The sequence below is a fragment of the Xyrauchen texanus genome, chromosome 42, assembly GCF_025860055.1.
Source record: "Xyrauchen texanus isolate HMW12.3.18 chromosome 42, RBS_HiC_50CHRs, whole genome shotgun sequence".
Taxonomy (NCBI): domain Eukaryota; kingdom Metazoa; phylum Chordata; class Actinopteri; order Cypriniformes; family Catostomidae; genus Xyrauchen; species Xyrauchen texanus.
Window position 1 is genome coordinate 13,676,506 of NC_068317.1, and position 15,602 is coordinate 13,692,107.

The following is a 15,602-nucleotide window of genomic DNA, read 5'->3' on the forward strand; positions in this document are numbered from 1 at the left end:
ATCTCAACCCAATAGAGCATCTTTGGGATGTGGTGGAACGGGAGCTTCGTGCCCTGGATGTGCATCCCACAAATCTCCATCAACTGCAAGATTCTATCCTATCAATATGGGCCAACATTTCTAAAGAATGCTTTCAGCACCTTGTTGAATCAATGCCACGTAGAATTAAGGCAGTTCTGAAGGCGAAAGGGGGTCAAACACAGTATTAGTATGGTGTTCCTAATAATCCTTTAGGTGAGTGTAGATCTAATGTATAATTCTTACAATACTTATTCATATACACAATATATTCAGCTTTAAAACAACTTAAGCATACTCGTATATAAACTGCCGTTCAAAAGTAATGAGGCTGAAAATTCAGCTTGGCATCACAGGAGTAAATTACATTTTAAATACATTAAAATAGAAAACAGTTATTTTAAATTGTAATAATATATTACGATATTACTTTTTTTTTTAAAACGATGGATGAAACTGAATCAAAAGAACAGATTTTACAATTAATAGGGTGTTCGTTACTAACGTTATCCAGCTCCAATCCTTGCCTAATCTGTTAGTTATCCGATAACATCCCTTATCTCCTAATTTAATGAGTAATACTCAACTATAAAGGTTTTAATTTACAAGTTATTTTTATTTAGATGTACTGATAATATTCAGAATAAGATAATATTATTCTTTAAACGTCTCACCTTTTAAAAGTGCGTCGCAAACGGTTTGTTCTACGGCGCGGCATGTGTTTGCTGCTACTTCCGTGAACTATTGATAGGCTCCACGAGCCGCCATTGCTGTAAAAAAAATGTTCCATTGGAGTCAATGGAGTTGTCGCAACTCTCTCTCTATATGGCTCTGGTATCAAGTAAAGCCCCTAAATATTTGCTGTGCATGTTGTATTAATTAACATGAGCTAACATTAAACAATACTTATTAATCTTGGTTAGTGTTAATTTCAACATATAGTCATTTTTAACATTAAAAGTTGTATTTTAGTTAATGCACAATGAAATTTATAAATAAATATAACCTAGATAAATAAATGCCGAATAAAATATTGTTCATTGTTCCTGATTCCCAATGCATTAAATCATTTTCCCAATAACCACTCCCTCCCTTGAGAGGATAATGACTTTATTGACTTACTTGAAGTGAATTATGTTTTTGCTTTACGTTCTTGCTTCAATAAAAGGATTATTTAATTATTATAATTTTTTGTATTATTATACTCTTTCGTTTAGTTTATACATTGCAAAACTTGCCACGTTGTTAATCTCTTTCTCACATGTTTTACTTTTGGTGTCTTTTTTTTTGTGTGCCATTACCCGCCGCCTCACCCCTTTTTGGAGGACATTGGCTATATTGGCTCATTGTCGTGTTGTTGCTCTTGCAATATGTGTTGCCTTGTTACACTGATATTTGATAGTGTTTGTCATTTTATTTGTATTTAGTGTTAAAAATATAGGATTGGTATAGGGCAAACTCTCCGACCTGCTCTAGCATGCTCAAACATGACTGCAAGAGATGTGAAGTCCTGCCATGATGTCCTGCCATCTACTGGGCAACCAGTAGAATACAAATACCAATTAGAAAATGCACACTTCAGTTTTTCATTTCACCCTCATGAACGTTTTTATTCCTTTAACACCCTTTACTAGACAATAATAAAAAATGAAAAAAATCTCTGTTTCAAAACCTAATACTATTATGTTGTAGTAGTAGCAGCCTATCACACACACTTTTGTAACTCATCCAATAACTCTTCTGTATATTATTATCATCACTTACTGATAAGCCTTTTCTTTATTGACTCCCAGAGCTGTGTGGATATCGATCCAGGGCTTTCTCTTATTTATTGTGTCAGTTGTACAGCTGTCACACCTGCTAAAATGTTTCTATCGTATGTTGAATCTGTAGCTCAGCTGCGTCCTTGCTGTCGCCATCTACTGGTACAAGCGAGGTTTATTTCGAGTATTTCAATTACTGCAGATACGGATTTTTAAACATAATTTTATTGATTTTCTGTCTGCATGTCTGTCTATCTAACTAAATGTCCAGTATAAACTTCAAACCTGTAAAACTATTTCAAGCTTTCAGACAAGGCTTTGTCAAGCCAACATCAACATACTTGCATCAGATAATCTCACATGAGTGCATTTTACTTCTTTTGAAGTCAATTGAGTCAGTCAAGAACAACATTTCAAACTTGCTAAAATATCTTTTAGGGATGAACGTCAAATTATATATCTCTAAATGTATTATATGTTAACCCTTGCATTTGTACCTAAATAACTGTGCCACGCAGTTGCGTCACACATATCTGTTTCTGCGATAGCCATATGTTACAAGCTGCCAGATTCAAATCGGCTTTTGCGCCGACACAGGCTGCACTGCTTAAGTGTCTGTATATTTGCTCAAACATTTAATCATACAGTCTTTTAAACCACAAAATAGGTATTTTATTTACATACATCCAGCTTTTATATGCACAGTGAACAAATACATCAATCACGATCTTCCTCCGATGCATGCTGCCGTTTGTTTACATTAGTAGCGGTTGTCATTCGTGAAACAAAATGCTACTCAGAGTCTTTTTGAACACATCATATGTTTATTTTATATAACAAAGAGCCAAATTGTCACCAAAGTACCATGATAACAGTTCACAGCTTGTATACGCACACTAATAATTTCTAAACACAATCTTCCCATGCACGCAGCCACATCTGCTTATTATAAGGTGCAGATGCGGTTTTCATTCAAACAAACAGCGACTCAAACAGTCTTTTCAGGCATATAATACGATTTACGTTTTTTGAAACAGTACCAAACTATCACAAAATTACCAAGATAAATATTTAATCTCATATAGTCACAGTGAAAGCATGCTGATCGAGCGTGATTATCCGATGCACGCAGCCAAGTCTGTTCACATTAGAGCTTGTCTCTCTCTCTCTCACACACACACACACACACACACACACACACACACACACACACACACACACACACACACACACTTGTTTGGTTTCCATGTTTTATGGGGACTTTCCATAGACATAATGGTTTTTATACTGTACAAACTTTATATTCTATCCCCTAAACCTAACCCTACCCCTAAACCTAACCCTCACAGAAAACTTTCTGCATTTTTACATTTTCAAAAAACATAATTAAGTATGATTTATAAGCTGTTTTCCTCATGGGGACCGACAAAATGTCCCCACAAGGTCAAAAATTTCGGGTTTTACTATCCTTATGGGGACATTTGGTCCCCACAAAGTGATAAATACACGCTCACACACACACACACACTGTAATGATTACCTTGTCTTGTTTCACCGTTGCCCTTTGTTTATCATTTTTTGTCACTTTTGTAATTCTTTAGTTTTCACTTTTGTCCCTTGTGTAGCTCCATAGTCTCACTGTTAGCATTTGTGTTCTCCGTTCATTGTTTTCACCTGCCCTCTTTAATTTGCCATTGGTTTCTGTTCATCACCTTGTTACCTTGTTTGAGTTCTGTTTGTTCATTGGCCCCTTTTTCCCTTGTTCATGTATTTAAACCCTGTCTGTTTGTTCAGTCTCTGTCGGTCGTTGTTTGTGAATGGATCGTTTCATGTTTGCTGTTCTTGCCCGCTGATGTTGATTTCGTGTTTGTCCGAGGTTCCCTTTCCCCTTCATGGATGTTCGTCAACTTGTGTTCACCTGTGTGTAACTTTGTGTTTTGAATTCACTTTTCCCATCGTGGACTTTTGATTTGTTCCAGAGTTTGTGTTCTTTTCTGTGTACATACATTAATAAAAACCGCGTTTGGATCCGCATCTACCGTCTGCCTTCTCCTGACTCCCCACACCGTGACAGAACGACCGACCACTACAATGGATCCAGCGGCCCAACAGGCCAACTACCAGCTGCTCTGCTTGAAGCAAGGGGACCGACCGATTGAGGACCACGTCCAGGACTTCCTCGAGCTGGCGTTTGTCTCCGACTTCCCGGACTTAATCCTGGCATCTTTCTTTCGGGGAAATCTGAATGCCTCACTAAGGGAGCGGTTGCCACCGGCGACGCTCGGCTGGACTTTGGAGAAGATGGTGGAAGAGGCTCTGCTGGTCAGCGGTGTCAATCATGGTGTACGTGGCAGAGGAGAATCCTGCCTCACCTCCCGCGGTGGCGACCCTCAGCTCGCCCTTGGCTCTTCCCATCACGCCAGTTCCACCTGTCAGCGAGCCCATCCCTACGCCAGTCGCCCCCCACGAGCCAGCGCGTTCATCTTCGTCTGCCCAGAGGAGGAGGAGAAGACGGGCTTCCGCCTCCCGGCCCACGCATGTCACGGTGAGCGAGCCAGAGCCTACGCTTGTCACGGTGAGCGAGCCAGAGCCCACGCATGTCACTGTGAGCGAGCCTGAGTCCTCGTCAGCCACGGTGAGCGAGCCTGAGCCCTCGACCGTCCCCGAGCCAGCGCCTGTAGCCTCAGACGTCAGTGAGCCAGTGCCGATAGCCTCAAACGTCAATGAGCCAGCGCCTGTAGCCTCAGATGTCCGTGAGCAAGCGCCTGTAGCCTCAGATGTCCGTGAGCCAGCGCCTGTAGCCTCGTCCGTCCCTGAGCCAGCGCCTGTAGCCTCGACCGTCCCTGAGCCAGCGCCTGTAGCCTCGACCATCCCTGAGCCATCGTCTGTAGCCATGACGTCCAAGCGCCAACGCCTCCCGAGCTTTCCAGAGCTCCGCCTTCCGAGCTTTCCAGAGCTTCACCTCCTGAGTCTCCCAGGACTCCGCCTCCCAGGGCTCCTCCTCTCGAGCCTCCCAGGGCTCCTCCTCTCGAGCCTCCCAGGGCTCCGCCTCTCGAGCTTCCCAGAGCTCCGCCTCTCGAGCCTCCCAGGGCTCTGCCTCTTAAGCTTCTCGAGCCTTCCAGGGCTCCGCCTCCTGAGCCTTCCACGGCTCCGCCTCCCGAGCCTCCTACGGCTCTGCTCCCAGAGACTCCAGAGCTTTCTAGGGCTCTGCCTCTCGAGCCTCCTACGGCTCCGCCTCCAGAGCCTTCTAGGGCTCCGCCTCTCGAGCCTCCTACGGCTCCGACTCCAGAGCCTTCCACGGCTCCGCCTCCCGAGCCTCCTATGGCTCTGCTCCCAGAGACTCGAGAGCTTTCTAGGGCTCCGCCTCTCGAGCCTCCTACGGCTCCGCCTCCCGAGCCTCCTACGGCTCCGACTCCAGAGCCTTCTAGGGCTCCGCCTCTCGAGCCTCCTACGGCTCCACCTCCCGAGCCTTCCAGGTCTCCGCCCCTAAAGCCTCCTACGGTGCCCCCTTCCTCGGCTCCGCCTCCTGAGCCCTCCTCAGCTCCGTCTCCTGAGCCTTCCTCAGCTCCGTCCCCAGAGCCTTCCAGGCCTCCGCCTCTAGAGCTGCCTACGGCGCCACCGCCCTCGGCTCCACCTCCTGAGCCATCCTCGGCTCCGCCTCCTAGGCTTTCCTCGGCTCCCCCTCCTGAGCCTTCCTCAGCTCCATCTCCTGAGCTTCCAGAGCCTCCCTCAGCTCCGCCTCCTGAGCCTCCCTCAGCTTCATCCCCAGAGCCCCTCTCAGCTCCGCCTCCGGGACCTGTCCCTGTCCGATGGTCTCCTCCCAGGCCCCCTGAACCGGCCCCTGCTCTACGGCCACCTCCCAGGCCCCCCGAACCGGTCCCTTTTCCTTGTCTGCCCCTCGTTGCCCCCTGGACTGCCTGTCTGCCCCTCGTTGCCCCCTGGACTGCCTGTCTGCCCCTCGTTGCCCCCTGGACTGCCTGTCTGCCCTTCGTTGCTCCCCTTGGTCTGTCTGCCCACCACAAGCTTCTCCCCCCAGTCAATGGACATTTGTTCTTCCTGTTTTTTGTTATGTCACTTTTGAGCGTCTGGAATACGCTCCTTTAAGGGGGGGCTCTGTAATGATTACCTTGTCTTGTTTCACCGTTGCCCTTTGTTTATCATTTTTTGTCCCTTGTGTAGCTCCATAGTCTCCCTGTTAGCGTTTGTGTTCTCCGTTCATTGTTTTCACCTGCCCTCTTTAATTTGCCATTGGTTTCTGTTCATCACTTTGTTACCTTGTTTGAGTTCTGTTTGTTTATTGGCCCCTTTTTCCCTTGTTCATGTATTTAAACCCTGTCTGTTTGTTCAGTCTCTGTCGGTCGTTGTTTGTGAATAGATCGTTTCATGTTTGCAGTTCTTGCCCGCTGATGTTGATTTCGTGTTCGACCGAGGTTCCCTTTCCCCTTCATGGATGTTCGTCAACTTGTGTTCACCTGTGTGTAACTTTGTGTTTTGAATTCACTTTTCCCATCGTGGACTTTTGATTTGTTCCAGAGTTTGTGTTCTTTTCTGTGTACATACATTAATAAAAACCGCGTTTGGATCCGCATCTACCGTCTGCCTTCTGACTCCCCACACCGTGACACACATACACACATGTCTGAGAAGTCAAATAGTGCATATAGGCAAACCGGACTGCTTAGATTATTTGTTAATATTGTTCATTAAGTAATTCAACTTAATACATTTAATAAATAAAACAAAGCAATCAATGACAAGAAATCAAAAAAAATAAAATTAATTAAAAAATACTCCTGTATACTCTGCCCCCTCTACTGGCTGTGCAGTGTCACATGCAAAAATAACTCACTCCAGGGGGCACTGCAGGGGAATTTAGACCTTACTCATGAAAAGGTTAATATGTTATCTTGTTATGCTCTTGCCTCAATAATATCATTTGTGGTATTAAACCTCCTATTACATGTGGGTAATTTTTGACCCGCTTAAGTGTTAAAAACAGTGAAAAACTAATATTGAACTTGTGTTTTGTCAAAATGCCTTTGTATTTGTTAAAATAGGCCTATATATAAAATGTTTATGACAATTGTTTATTTTTATGCAATGTCAGGGTGTTTTGGATAGTTACAAGGGTGTTGATAGGGTGTTGCGAGGTGGTTGCTAAGGCATTACTACAGGGTTTCAAGATGGTTGCCTATTGGCCCATGTCAAAAGAGACCATCCCCCAGTCTATATGATATTCTGATCCATAGAATTGTGTGGGGACCTTGTTTTTATTTTATATATATATTTTTTTTGCTCATTGTTTGTTCATATAATTTTTTTTAAAAACAAGCCTATAGAGATGTTTATAATCAAAAGTGAGGTCCTGTATATCTACAGTACTCTAACGTGTCTTTTTTGACCCAAACAAAACAGTTCTTTGGAATTTTATCCAAAACAGAAGGGTTAATAACAGCTAGGACTAATAATGTCTGCGACAGACGTCAAACTGTACTGTGACTCAGCATGCTCTGTATATGCAGATTAGTTTTAAACCAGAGCTGTAGAACAGTAGGACAAACCTGTCTGGACATCTAAAAATACAGAAACATTTGTCCACTCCACTGTAGACTGTAGGCATTTACTACCCGTAAACCCTTTCACTGTATTGATCAGTGAAACCACAAACACAGCATTGTTTGGTGGTGTTAATAATGCTTTGCTCTTCATTTGAGCATCTTTCCTACACTTCACAAATTAGTCCACATCTGCAAATATTCTGTGATATAGTGTTGATAGTGTTGAGTTTCTATATGATCACATATAGTTCTCTTTATATAGCATGAATGACAATTAGATGAGGATTCAACACCTTCAAAAGTTATAGCTTATAGAGATTTACTTACCATAATAAGAAAACCTTGAGATAAGCAATTGAACAGTTGGAAAGAGGAATTTAAGTATTCCTATAGGACTGTGCGGATTGTCGGGAGGCTCAAATACAGTGTGTTCCTTTAGAAACATGTGTGTGTTATAGATATCAACAGATATATTTAATAATCATTTTTAGGTTAGCAAAGATTGCAAATGTTCAGTAGTTTATAACAATAAATATTGTAAAATCTCAGAGGCATTGGCTGTATAATGCACTGTCCCATTGTTCTCCATGATAATTCAAATAGTTTTCTCTGCGCTGTATTCAATGTTTTTGTATCCTAATATTATACATGTTGTATAATCTGAGTCAGCGCACACAAAACATTCACTTATATTTAGGTACTTCCCAATAAAACAGTCTGAAATTTCCAGGAACCCTCTGCCTCAGCAGTTCCTACTTTGATGACGATGTGTCATCATATTGGTTTTGTAAATACACAGCTCTGGGTGAAATCATTGTTTCCCATCAAACCAAACCAAACCCATCCCTTTGGAAAAAAAAAAAAAATGACACAAATGACTCAAATAGTCAACATCAAAGTCATGGGTTTGATTATCAGGAACACACATACTAAAAAGAAAATGAAAGCTATTTTAAGTCACTTTGGATAAAAGTAAAATGTCAAATTCACTTCTAGGTTGAGCAACATAAATATAACCAGTTTTGTAATCTAAATGCCTGTGAAGAGTTATTCTACCCATGGGGTCAAGTATGACCCCGTGTTCCCCACCCGGGTGTGTGTGGTATATCACTCTGAGCATGTGAGGGTAGTCCACTTCAGTAGGCACTTTACACAGATCTCACATTTCCTGTCCCAGGACTCCTGGATTTCCGTAGTTCCTGAACCGTTAGGTTGTGGATACTGTAGCCATTGTAACAGGCTATTTTTCAGCACACATGGTCACTTCTCCCTTCCTCTCTGAGCAAGGAAGGGACCCACAGGCATATAGTACCCAATACCCATTAAACTCACCAAAGAGAGGATTGCAAAAAGACTCAGGCTAATATGGAAACCACAGGGAAACAAATACTGGAATATATTAACTTCAAGCGTGTGTTGCTTTAATCTTGGTGAGTAGCCAAGTTTGTAGTTATGTGGAAAGTTATGGCATTTATCATTGCTATTTTACTATATACTGAATATTTATTTAACCTTTCACTTATTTGTAAAGCGCTTTGAGCTGCTTCTTTTTTGAAAATGTTTATGTTTATGATTCTAATATTAAAAGTAGTGATTGACCGAAGCCCTGACACATAATGGAAAAATGAACAGTAGCTCCTTAAATTTAAACATGTCTGGGTGTATAAAGAAAGAGATTCATTAAACAAATGATTGAAAAGTATATTTAAATGATTTTCTTTTGTATATCATTGACAGTGTCAACATGTGATTTGTTTGTTTTTGTTTGAAATCGATAGACTAATATAAGGATAGACAAAAGTCAAGAATATCTGATGTATTGCTACTGATCCTAAATTGCCTGATCAAAGTTTGCAAGAAAAAAGATCTCATCAAGGAAAGAGCTCATCCCATGTGATCTGCATTTATTTCATTAAAGCTACAAGCTGAAGTCACAAGATGAGATTGTCATCTTCCTGCTTAAGCTTTTCCTCTAAGGAATCTATATGGAACCGGTAAGACATTTTGAAAATTGCTTTTTTGAGATGCATCAGATGTATGCAAATCCAATGCACTGACAAATATAAAGTAATAATAATGATTATTGTTAAGAATAATTTATAAAACAATTAAAAGTGATATCTACACTGGTACCAATTTTTCTGTTTCAGAACGAAATTGGTTATTTAATTCACCAAAGATCACAAAGTATAGTCAGGACATTACTGATGTAAAAAAACAGCACCATTACTATTTGAAAAAAGTCATCTTTTTATAAAATCTAGACAGGCCCCATTTCCAGCAGCCATCACTCCAACACCTTATCCTTGAGTAATCATGCTGAATTGCTAATTTGGTGCTAGAAAATCACTTGCCATTATATCAAACACAGCTGAAAGCTATTTGGTTCATTAAATTAAGCTTAACATTGTCTTTGTGTTTGTTTTTGAGTTGCCACATTATGCAATAGACTGCCATGTCTTAAGGTCAATATATGGTCAAAAATGGCAAAAGAAAATAAAAAAAGAAAGAAACAGCTTTCTCTAGAAACTCATCAGTCAATCATTGTTTTGAGTAAAGGCTAAATAATGCTTGAAATTGTCAAAAAAATGAAGATTTCATACAAATGTAAACACAATAATAGTCCTGAAATACAAAGGACAACTGGCTCTAACAGGGACAGAAAGAGATGTGCAACTAAACTAGAAGATAAGTACATCAGAGTCTCTAGTTTGAGAAATAGACTGCATCACATGTCCTCAGCTGACAGCTTCATTGAATTCTACCTGCTTGACACCAGTTTCATGTACAACAGTAAAGAGAAGACTCTCAGGCCTTATGGGAAAAATTGCAAAGAAAAAAACACTTTTGAAACAGAAAAACAAAAATAAAAGGTTAGAGTGGGCAATGAAACACAGACATTGGACAACAGATAATTGGAAAAGAGTGTTTTGGATCTTAACCTCATTGAGCTTTTGTGGGATCAACTAGACTGTAAGGTGAGTGAGAAGTGTCTGACAAGACATCCACATCTATGACAAGTGCTACAGGAAGCTTGGGGTGAAATATCTACTGAGTATCTGGACAAAAGTGGAGGATTTTTTTTATGCTAAATCTTTTTAGTAGTTTAATTAATATATATATAAAGTTAGCTTGCCAATTGTAAGTCATTAAGTAATAAATAACAGAAATAATATGTAACAGAACAAAATGTTTTAATGAATATTATCCAACTTTTCTGGGATTAGTGCAAAAAATATCAAGTAATAGACTGTCATTACATTTCTCAATCTCACCTGTAGTAGTCGCACTTGTAACATTAAACATACTGACTGTCAGTAGTGCTCTCTCCAGTAGCTCACCTAGTAGTTGATAAATTATTTATCATCGTTTTATGTCAAATAAAATGTATGTGTAACAACTTTACAAGAATGGTAAAATGTTTATATTGTAATATTTAAAATAGTTAATGTATAGCATGTCACACTGCTGTCACACCGGGTTACACCCCCAAACCGACTGACAGTAATAATATTCTCAATAATATAACAATAATAGAAAAATAAATAACAAATACACACTACATAAACACAGTTATGTAGCTACAGTAGGCTACTTGTATTTTAAATGTTCACCTCCATTACCATAATTTAGCTAACTTGCCATGAACTTGCCATTTTTCAGACGTGAATAAAAATGTGACTTATCCACCTTATAAACTACTATTCCTTTTATTTTATTTTGTTTAATTTTCATTGTTTCTTAGATTTAGACAGAGACATATATACATCTATAACGTTTAATAAAGACAAACCAATCACTGGCCTGCTGCCCACAGTACCAGTGTGAGTGGGTCTGGTGGAGAGCAGAGGCATGCGCAGAGGGGTGGGCGGATGAATGTAGAGCAGAGTGGGCGCGCGTGTGTGCATTTGCACGGATGTCACACTCACCGTTGCGCATTTCACACGATCTGAGTGCAGGGAGCTCGACAAGCAGTTGCATAGAATGCATACACGCACAAACATCCATGCACGGTTGTATTTTTCGGTTAAGACATTAGCAGACTCCTGGTCGTAATCATCACGCGGACAAACGTTATGTGGGCATCATTTCACGGCGCGTGCTGCTGGAATCGCGACTAAATAACTCGAATAAACTCTGAGCTTCAGGTCCACGCATCTCAAGGGGTTGAGCACCATCTCCCGAGGAAACAACTGATTCCCCAAATAACAGGTCGCGGAGTTTCCTAGAGACAGAATCGTTTAGCGCGTGCTTGTAGTTTGTTTTGCGCGCACCGTTAGCTCAACATCTCTCCGGCCTCGGAAGTTGATTTGTTTTTGTCGTTTTAATGCTTTTGGTCGGCTGAACACACATTTTAATCTATTCTCTGGACGAAATCACGATTTAGGATGCCAGATCAAATATCGGTGTCGGAGTTTCTGTCGGAAACAACAGAGGATTACAACTCTCCCACCACATCCAGTTTTACCACCCGTCTGCTGAGCTGCAGGAATACAATCAGCGTCTTAGAGGAGGTAAGAAACAGCTTGCTTTCCCCATGCAATATGGCATTAGTGTCTGTGTACATTCACGCATTACATTAGTATACTGCATCTGTTTACATCGGTACATTGCAGTAGTTTATTGAGTCTATTTACAATAGTATTTGCACCAGTACATTGTATCTCTTTACTCTGGTACATATTACAGTGTACTGTATCTGTTAATATAGAGCATGACATCTGTTTAAATTGCATTTCTTTACAGAGCTTCATTGAATTAGTAAAGTGTTTCTCTTTACATTAGTACATTCTGTTTCATCTCTTGAGTTAATCTGAAAGGCTAGCAGCAACAGTCTGCAGTGTGAGCTGGGGTTCTGGTCTGGCATCTGATTCCACTGATGAATCATTGGGTGTACTGCCACTGAAATACCATACCAGCTTTGAGACTCATATCTTGGATGGATGTGGGTGTTAGGGAGACACATAACAATATAGATGTTTATGAGGGTTATTTTGAGTTGAATTAATGGTTAAAGGCCACAGAATTGCACTCTGTTATGCATTTATGCATGCACCATTTTTAAATGCAAATTGGCACAGGCGCTTGCAAAGGGGGTTCTGGAGCTCTGTAGTGTTAACCATAAAAACAGACAACCAGAGGAATTAAATCTTTTTAAAAAGTTTGTTGTATTTTGTAGCATTCTTGCACAACCCTTGTATGACTCCGTACTTATTTTCTATGTATAAAATTTACACACAATAGCCACAGTACAATTTTCTGCCTGTCAAATAGGCATTCAAGACACAGTTTGGGTGATATACGCCACCTTAAACCTGAAGTAAGTGGGACTTAGGAAGAAGGTGGATAAATGTAGGCTGTCAATACTTATACCGCTAGTATGGCATATGTTTAGCATTTAACGCCACACTTTTGTACCACGTCTGCCCATATTTTGAAGACAGGAAGCTGTTCTTGCAATGATTTAAACATAGATTGCTGAAATATTACTTTGCTTAAACTCCACTTCCCTTTTAATGCATGGTGAGATGGCCTTTATCAACACATTTGGGTTTGTAGATTGAAACTGTATGCTTTCTTAGAAATCATACACATTGCCAAATCCAAAAGATCAAGTGACCGTTTTGGCTTTTTTTTTTTTTTTTTTTTTGAAAGTTAACAAAAGAGTTGAGGAACACTATTTGGTTTCTTTGGGTCATATGTTTTGATAAGATCATGTATTAGAAAATGCAAATAGTCTCGAGTGTTGTCAAAGATGCAAAGTCATGCTATTTCCATTGTGTCAACATGCATCCCAAGCCCTTGATGTTGATATTGGAGATTCTATGTGGAACCAAACCGCCAGTTGGGTTAGTCGTGTTATTTGGGCCACATTCCAGTGCTTAACTGTTTTTTATGCCAAAGATCACAGATGGTTTTAAACTTTTCTCCAAACAGTCAATGGCATTGTTATGAAAGTGAACTCATCTTATTATTGGATTGCCAGAATGTTACTCTAAAATCCAAATACTGTCACTACTATTTAGAAGTGAATTTCAGGAATCACTTCTGAAATTGCAATGATTGAAATAACCATATCAACGTTGTAGCGTCTCGTAGCTGAAGAAGCTAAGTAACAAGAAGCTAAGATGCCAACAGTATGACCAATTTGGTGTTGGCTACTTTTGGCCAAAGTTATATAACAGACCAAAGATGTATTGGCCCAGAATCATACTTTTTGCAAGTACGCGTACACAGATGTGAGCGCTTGGTCAACGCATGGCCAGCGCGCAGTCCAGCTGTTGAACATACATAACGTGTGCTCTTATTGCAGCGTTGACCAAGCACAGTACTCAAGGGGGTGATGCCATTAAACTGAATTTTGTTATTATTCAGGTGAGTTGCTATTAGTGCCCGACCGATTTATCGTTCAGCCGATATTAGCCTTTCACCGATATATCAGTATTGGCGTATATGTTTACCGATATGAAAACCTTTTTTTCAGAACACATAATGCTGAAAACAATGCTTGAAGTGGTGTCATAACGTAGTTTGTCCAGTATAGCACGCTCCGACTCACTGTTTACATAGCTGAGCTGAGCTGACGGTGGGTCTGCAGACAGGTCGGAGGTAAGTGGTGTCATCTCGGTTAGTTGCTAACTAGTTTGTGAAATACATACTGGGACATTGCCTAATTGGGTAACCCTGCCCTAATGGTTCTAGCCAGTGTAGAAATACTTACTGTTGAAAGACTAACACATTTCCATGGCCTTGTTTTATTGGATACACACTAGAGATTAGTCATGGGCACTCATCAATAATTTGGTATTCAAATATTTAAGCTCATAAAAACGAATATTTGAATATTCTATTGTTTAAATGAAGATAATAAGAGACATGTAAAAAAAAAATATTTTCATAAAGGTTGCGTCACCATAAAAAAAAAAAACAAGCTTCTAATTATAAAAAAAACAAGCTTATATCATGTTCTGTGTTTTATTTGTTGCAAATATTTAAACAAGCAATGCGTGAAATCAATAAAAGTACAGAATGAAAGCATTTAAGCTGACGCAAAGAGAAGGGAAAAAAAATGCTAATGAAGTAGACTGATGCAGTTCACGTACAGAATGACTATAAACACTTGCAATATGATAGTTATATTTATATTGTATCTCATGTCATGTGTTTGTTGAGAAAACAAGCATATCCATGTGCTCAGTAAACTATACTCATTTATACACGCCAGTTTAAATGATGGGACGTCTCTTACCCCAGCTAGAAAAGTCTTTCTCGGATGCCATGTTTTTTTTGTTTACAGAAGCGTCGTGGGGATTACGTTGCTATGGGGATGCTGCTTTCTGTCGAGCCGCACATATACGGGAGTAAAGTGTACACCGCTTATCCGGTAAATTTAAACTAGCTCTCTCACAGTAAGCCACATTCATAACCTGCTTTTTGGTGTCCATCTAAATGTACTGACAGAACCATTTGCCCATCAAATGCAATCAACTTGTGCCAACTTGCACCACCAAGTGCATTCTGTTATAACTGCCAGTTTTAGTTTTTGTGTTCATGATTTAACATGCATCTCAGTGTATATATGGCCAGCAAAGCAGAACTTTGCAAAATTCGAATAATTATTGCAGAATGAATATTCGAATATTCAACTGCTCATGCAAAGGTAATTTTTTTAGGTGGTTTCAGCAAGTAACCACCATGCAATAAAGGGCCACATTACAATAGAGATGATATGCACTCTCTCACACTGTTTGAAGAACTTCATGGTATGGCTTTCTAAAAAAAAGATAGAAAGTAGAACCATTTTTCCTTATGATTTTCTGTGTTCTATTCATGGTGGTTACTGTAAATTAGGTGAGTAACCACCATGTTTTGTCCATGTTACTATCTATTTTGCATAAATGCATAGTGGCAACTGTGCAAAACCACCACATTATACCTAATAATATTAATGTATTGTGTAATTTTTTTGAACATGAGGATCCAACTTTGCAGAGAAACTACAGCTATTACATCACTTTTGTGTGCCACCATTTTCTTACGCAAATTGTCATTAAATAGAAAGATTCCTATTTTAAACTAATGCAAATTTATTAATGAAAAAAAGAATAGGTAGTTTTGCACAGTAACCACTATGCCTGAAAAGGATAAAGAGTAAAATGTTACATCAGTGATGGAGTGGGACAAAAAATTTTCCCCGCAGAGGGCAATGGTGACACCAGTATAGAAATATAAATAATTCTGCCAAGCTGAAAAATTCATAATT

The 15,602-nt window shown here is 40.0% G+C and overlaps 1 protein-coding gene across 1 annotated transcript in view; it reads left to right on the top strand.

The window, feature by feature from the left end:
• The first annotated feature begins 8,655 nt into the window (after window positions 1-8,655).
• LOC127634865 (arf-GAP with SH3 domain, ANK repeat and PH domain-containing protein 1-like) overlaps window positions 8,656-15,602 on the top strand; it is a 99,446-nt gene continuing 92,499 nt past the window's right edge. Inside the window, exons 1-3 of the mRNA XM_052114589.1 lie at window positions 8,656-8,769; window positions 9,258-9,333; window positions 11,727-11,853. Coding sequence (XP_051970549.1) covers window positions 9,278-9,333; window positions 11,727-11,853 — 183 coding nt within the window. The 5' untranslated portion in view covers window positions 8,656-8,769; window positions 9,258-9,277. The remainder of the gene's footprint in view (window positions 8,770-9,257; window positions 9,334-11,726; window positions 11,854-15,602) is intronic.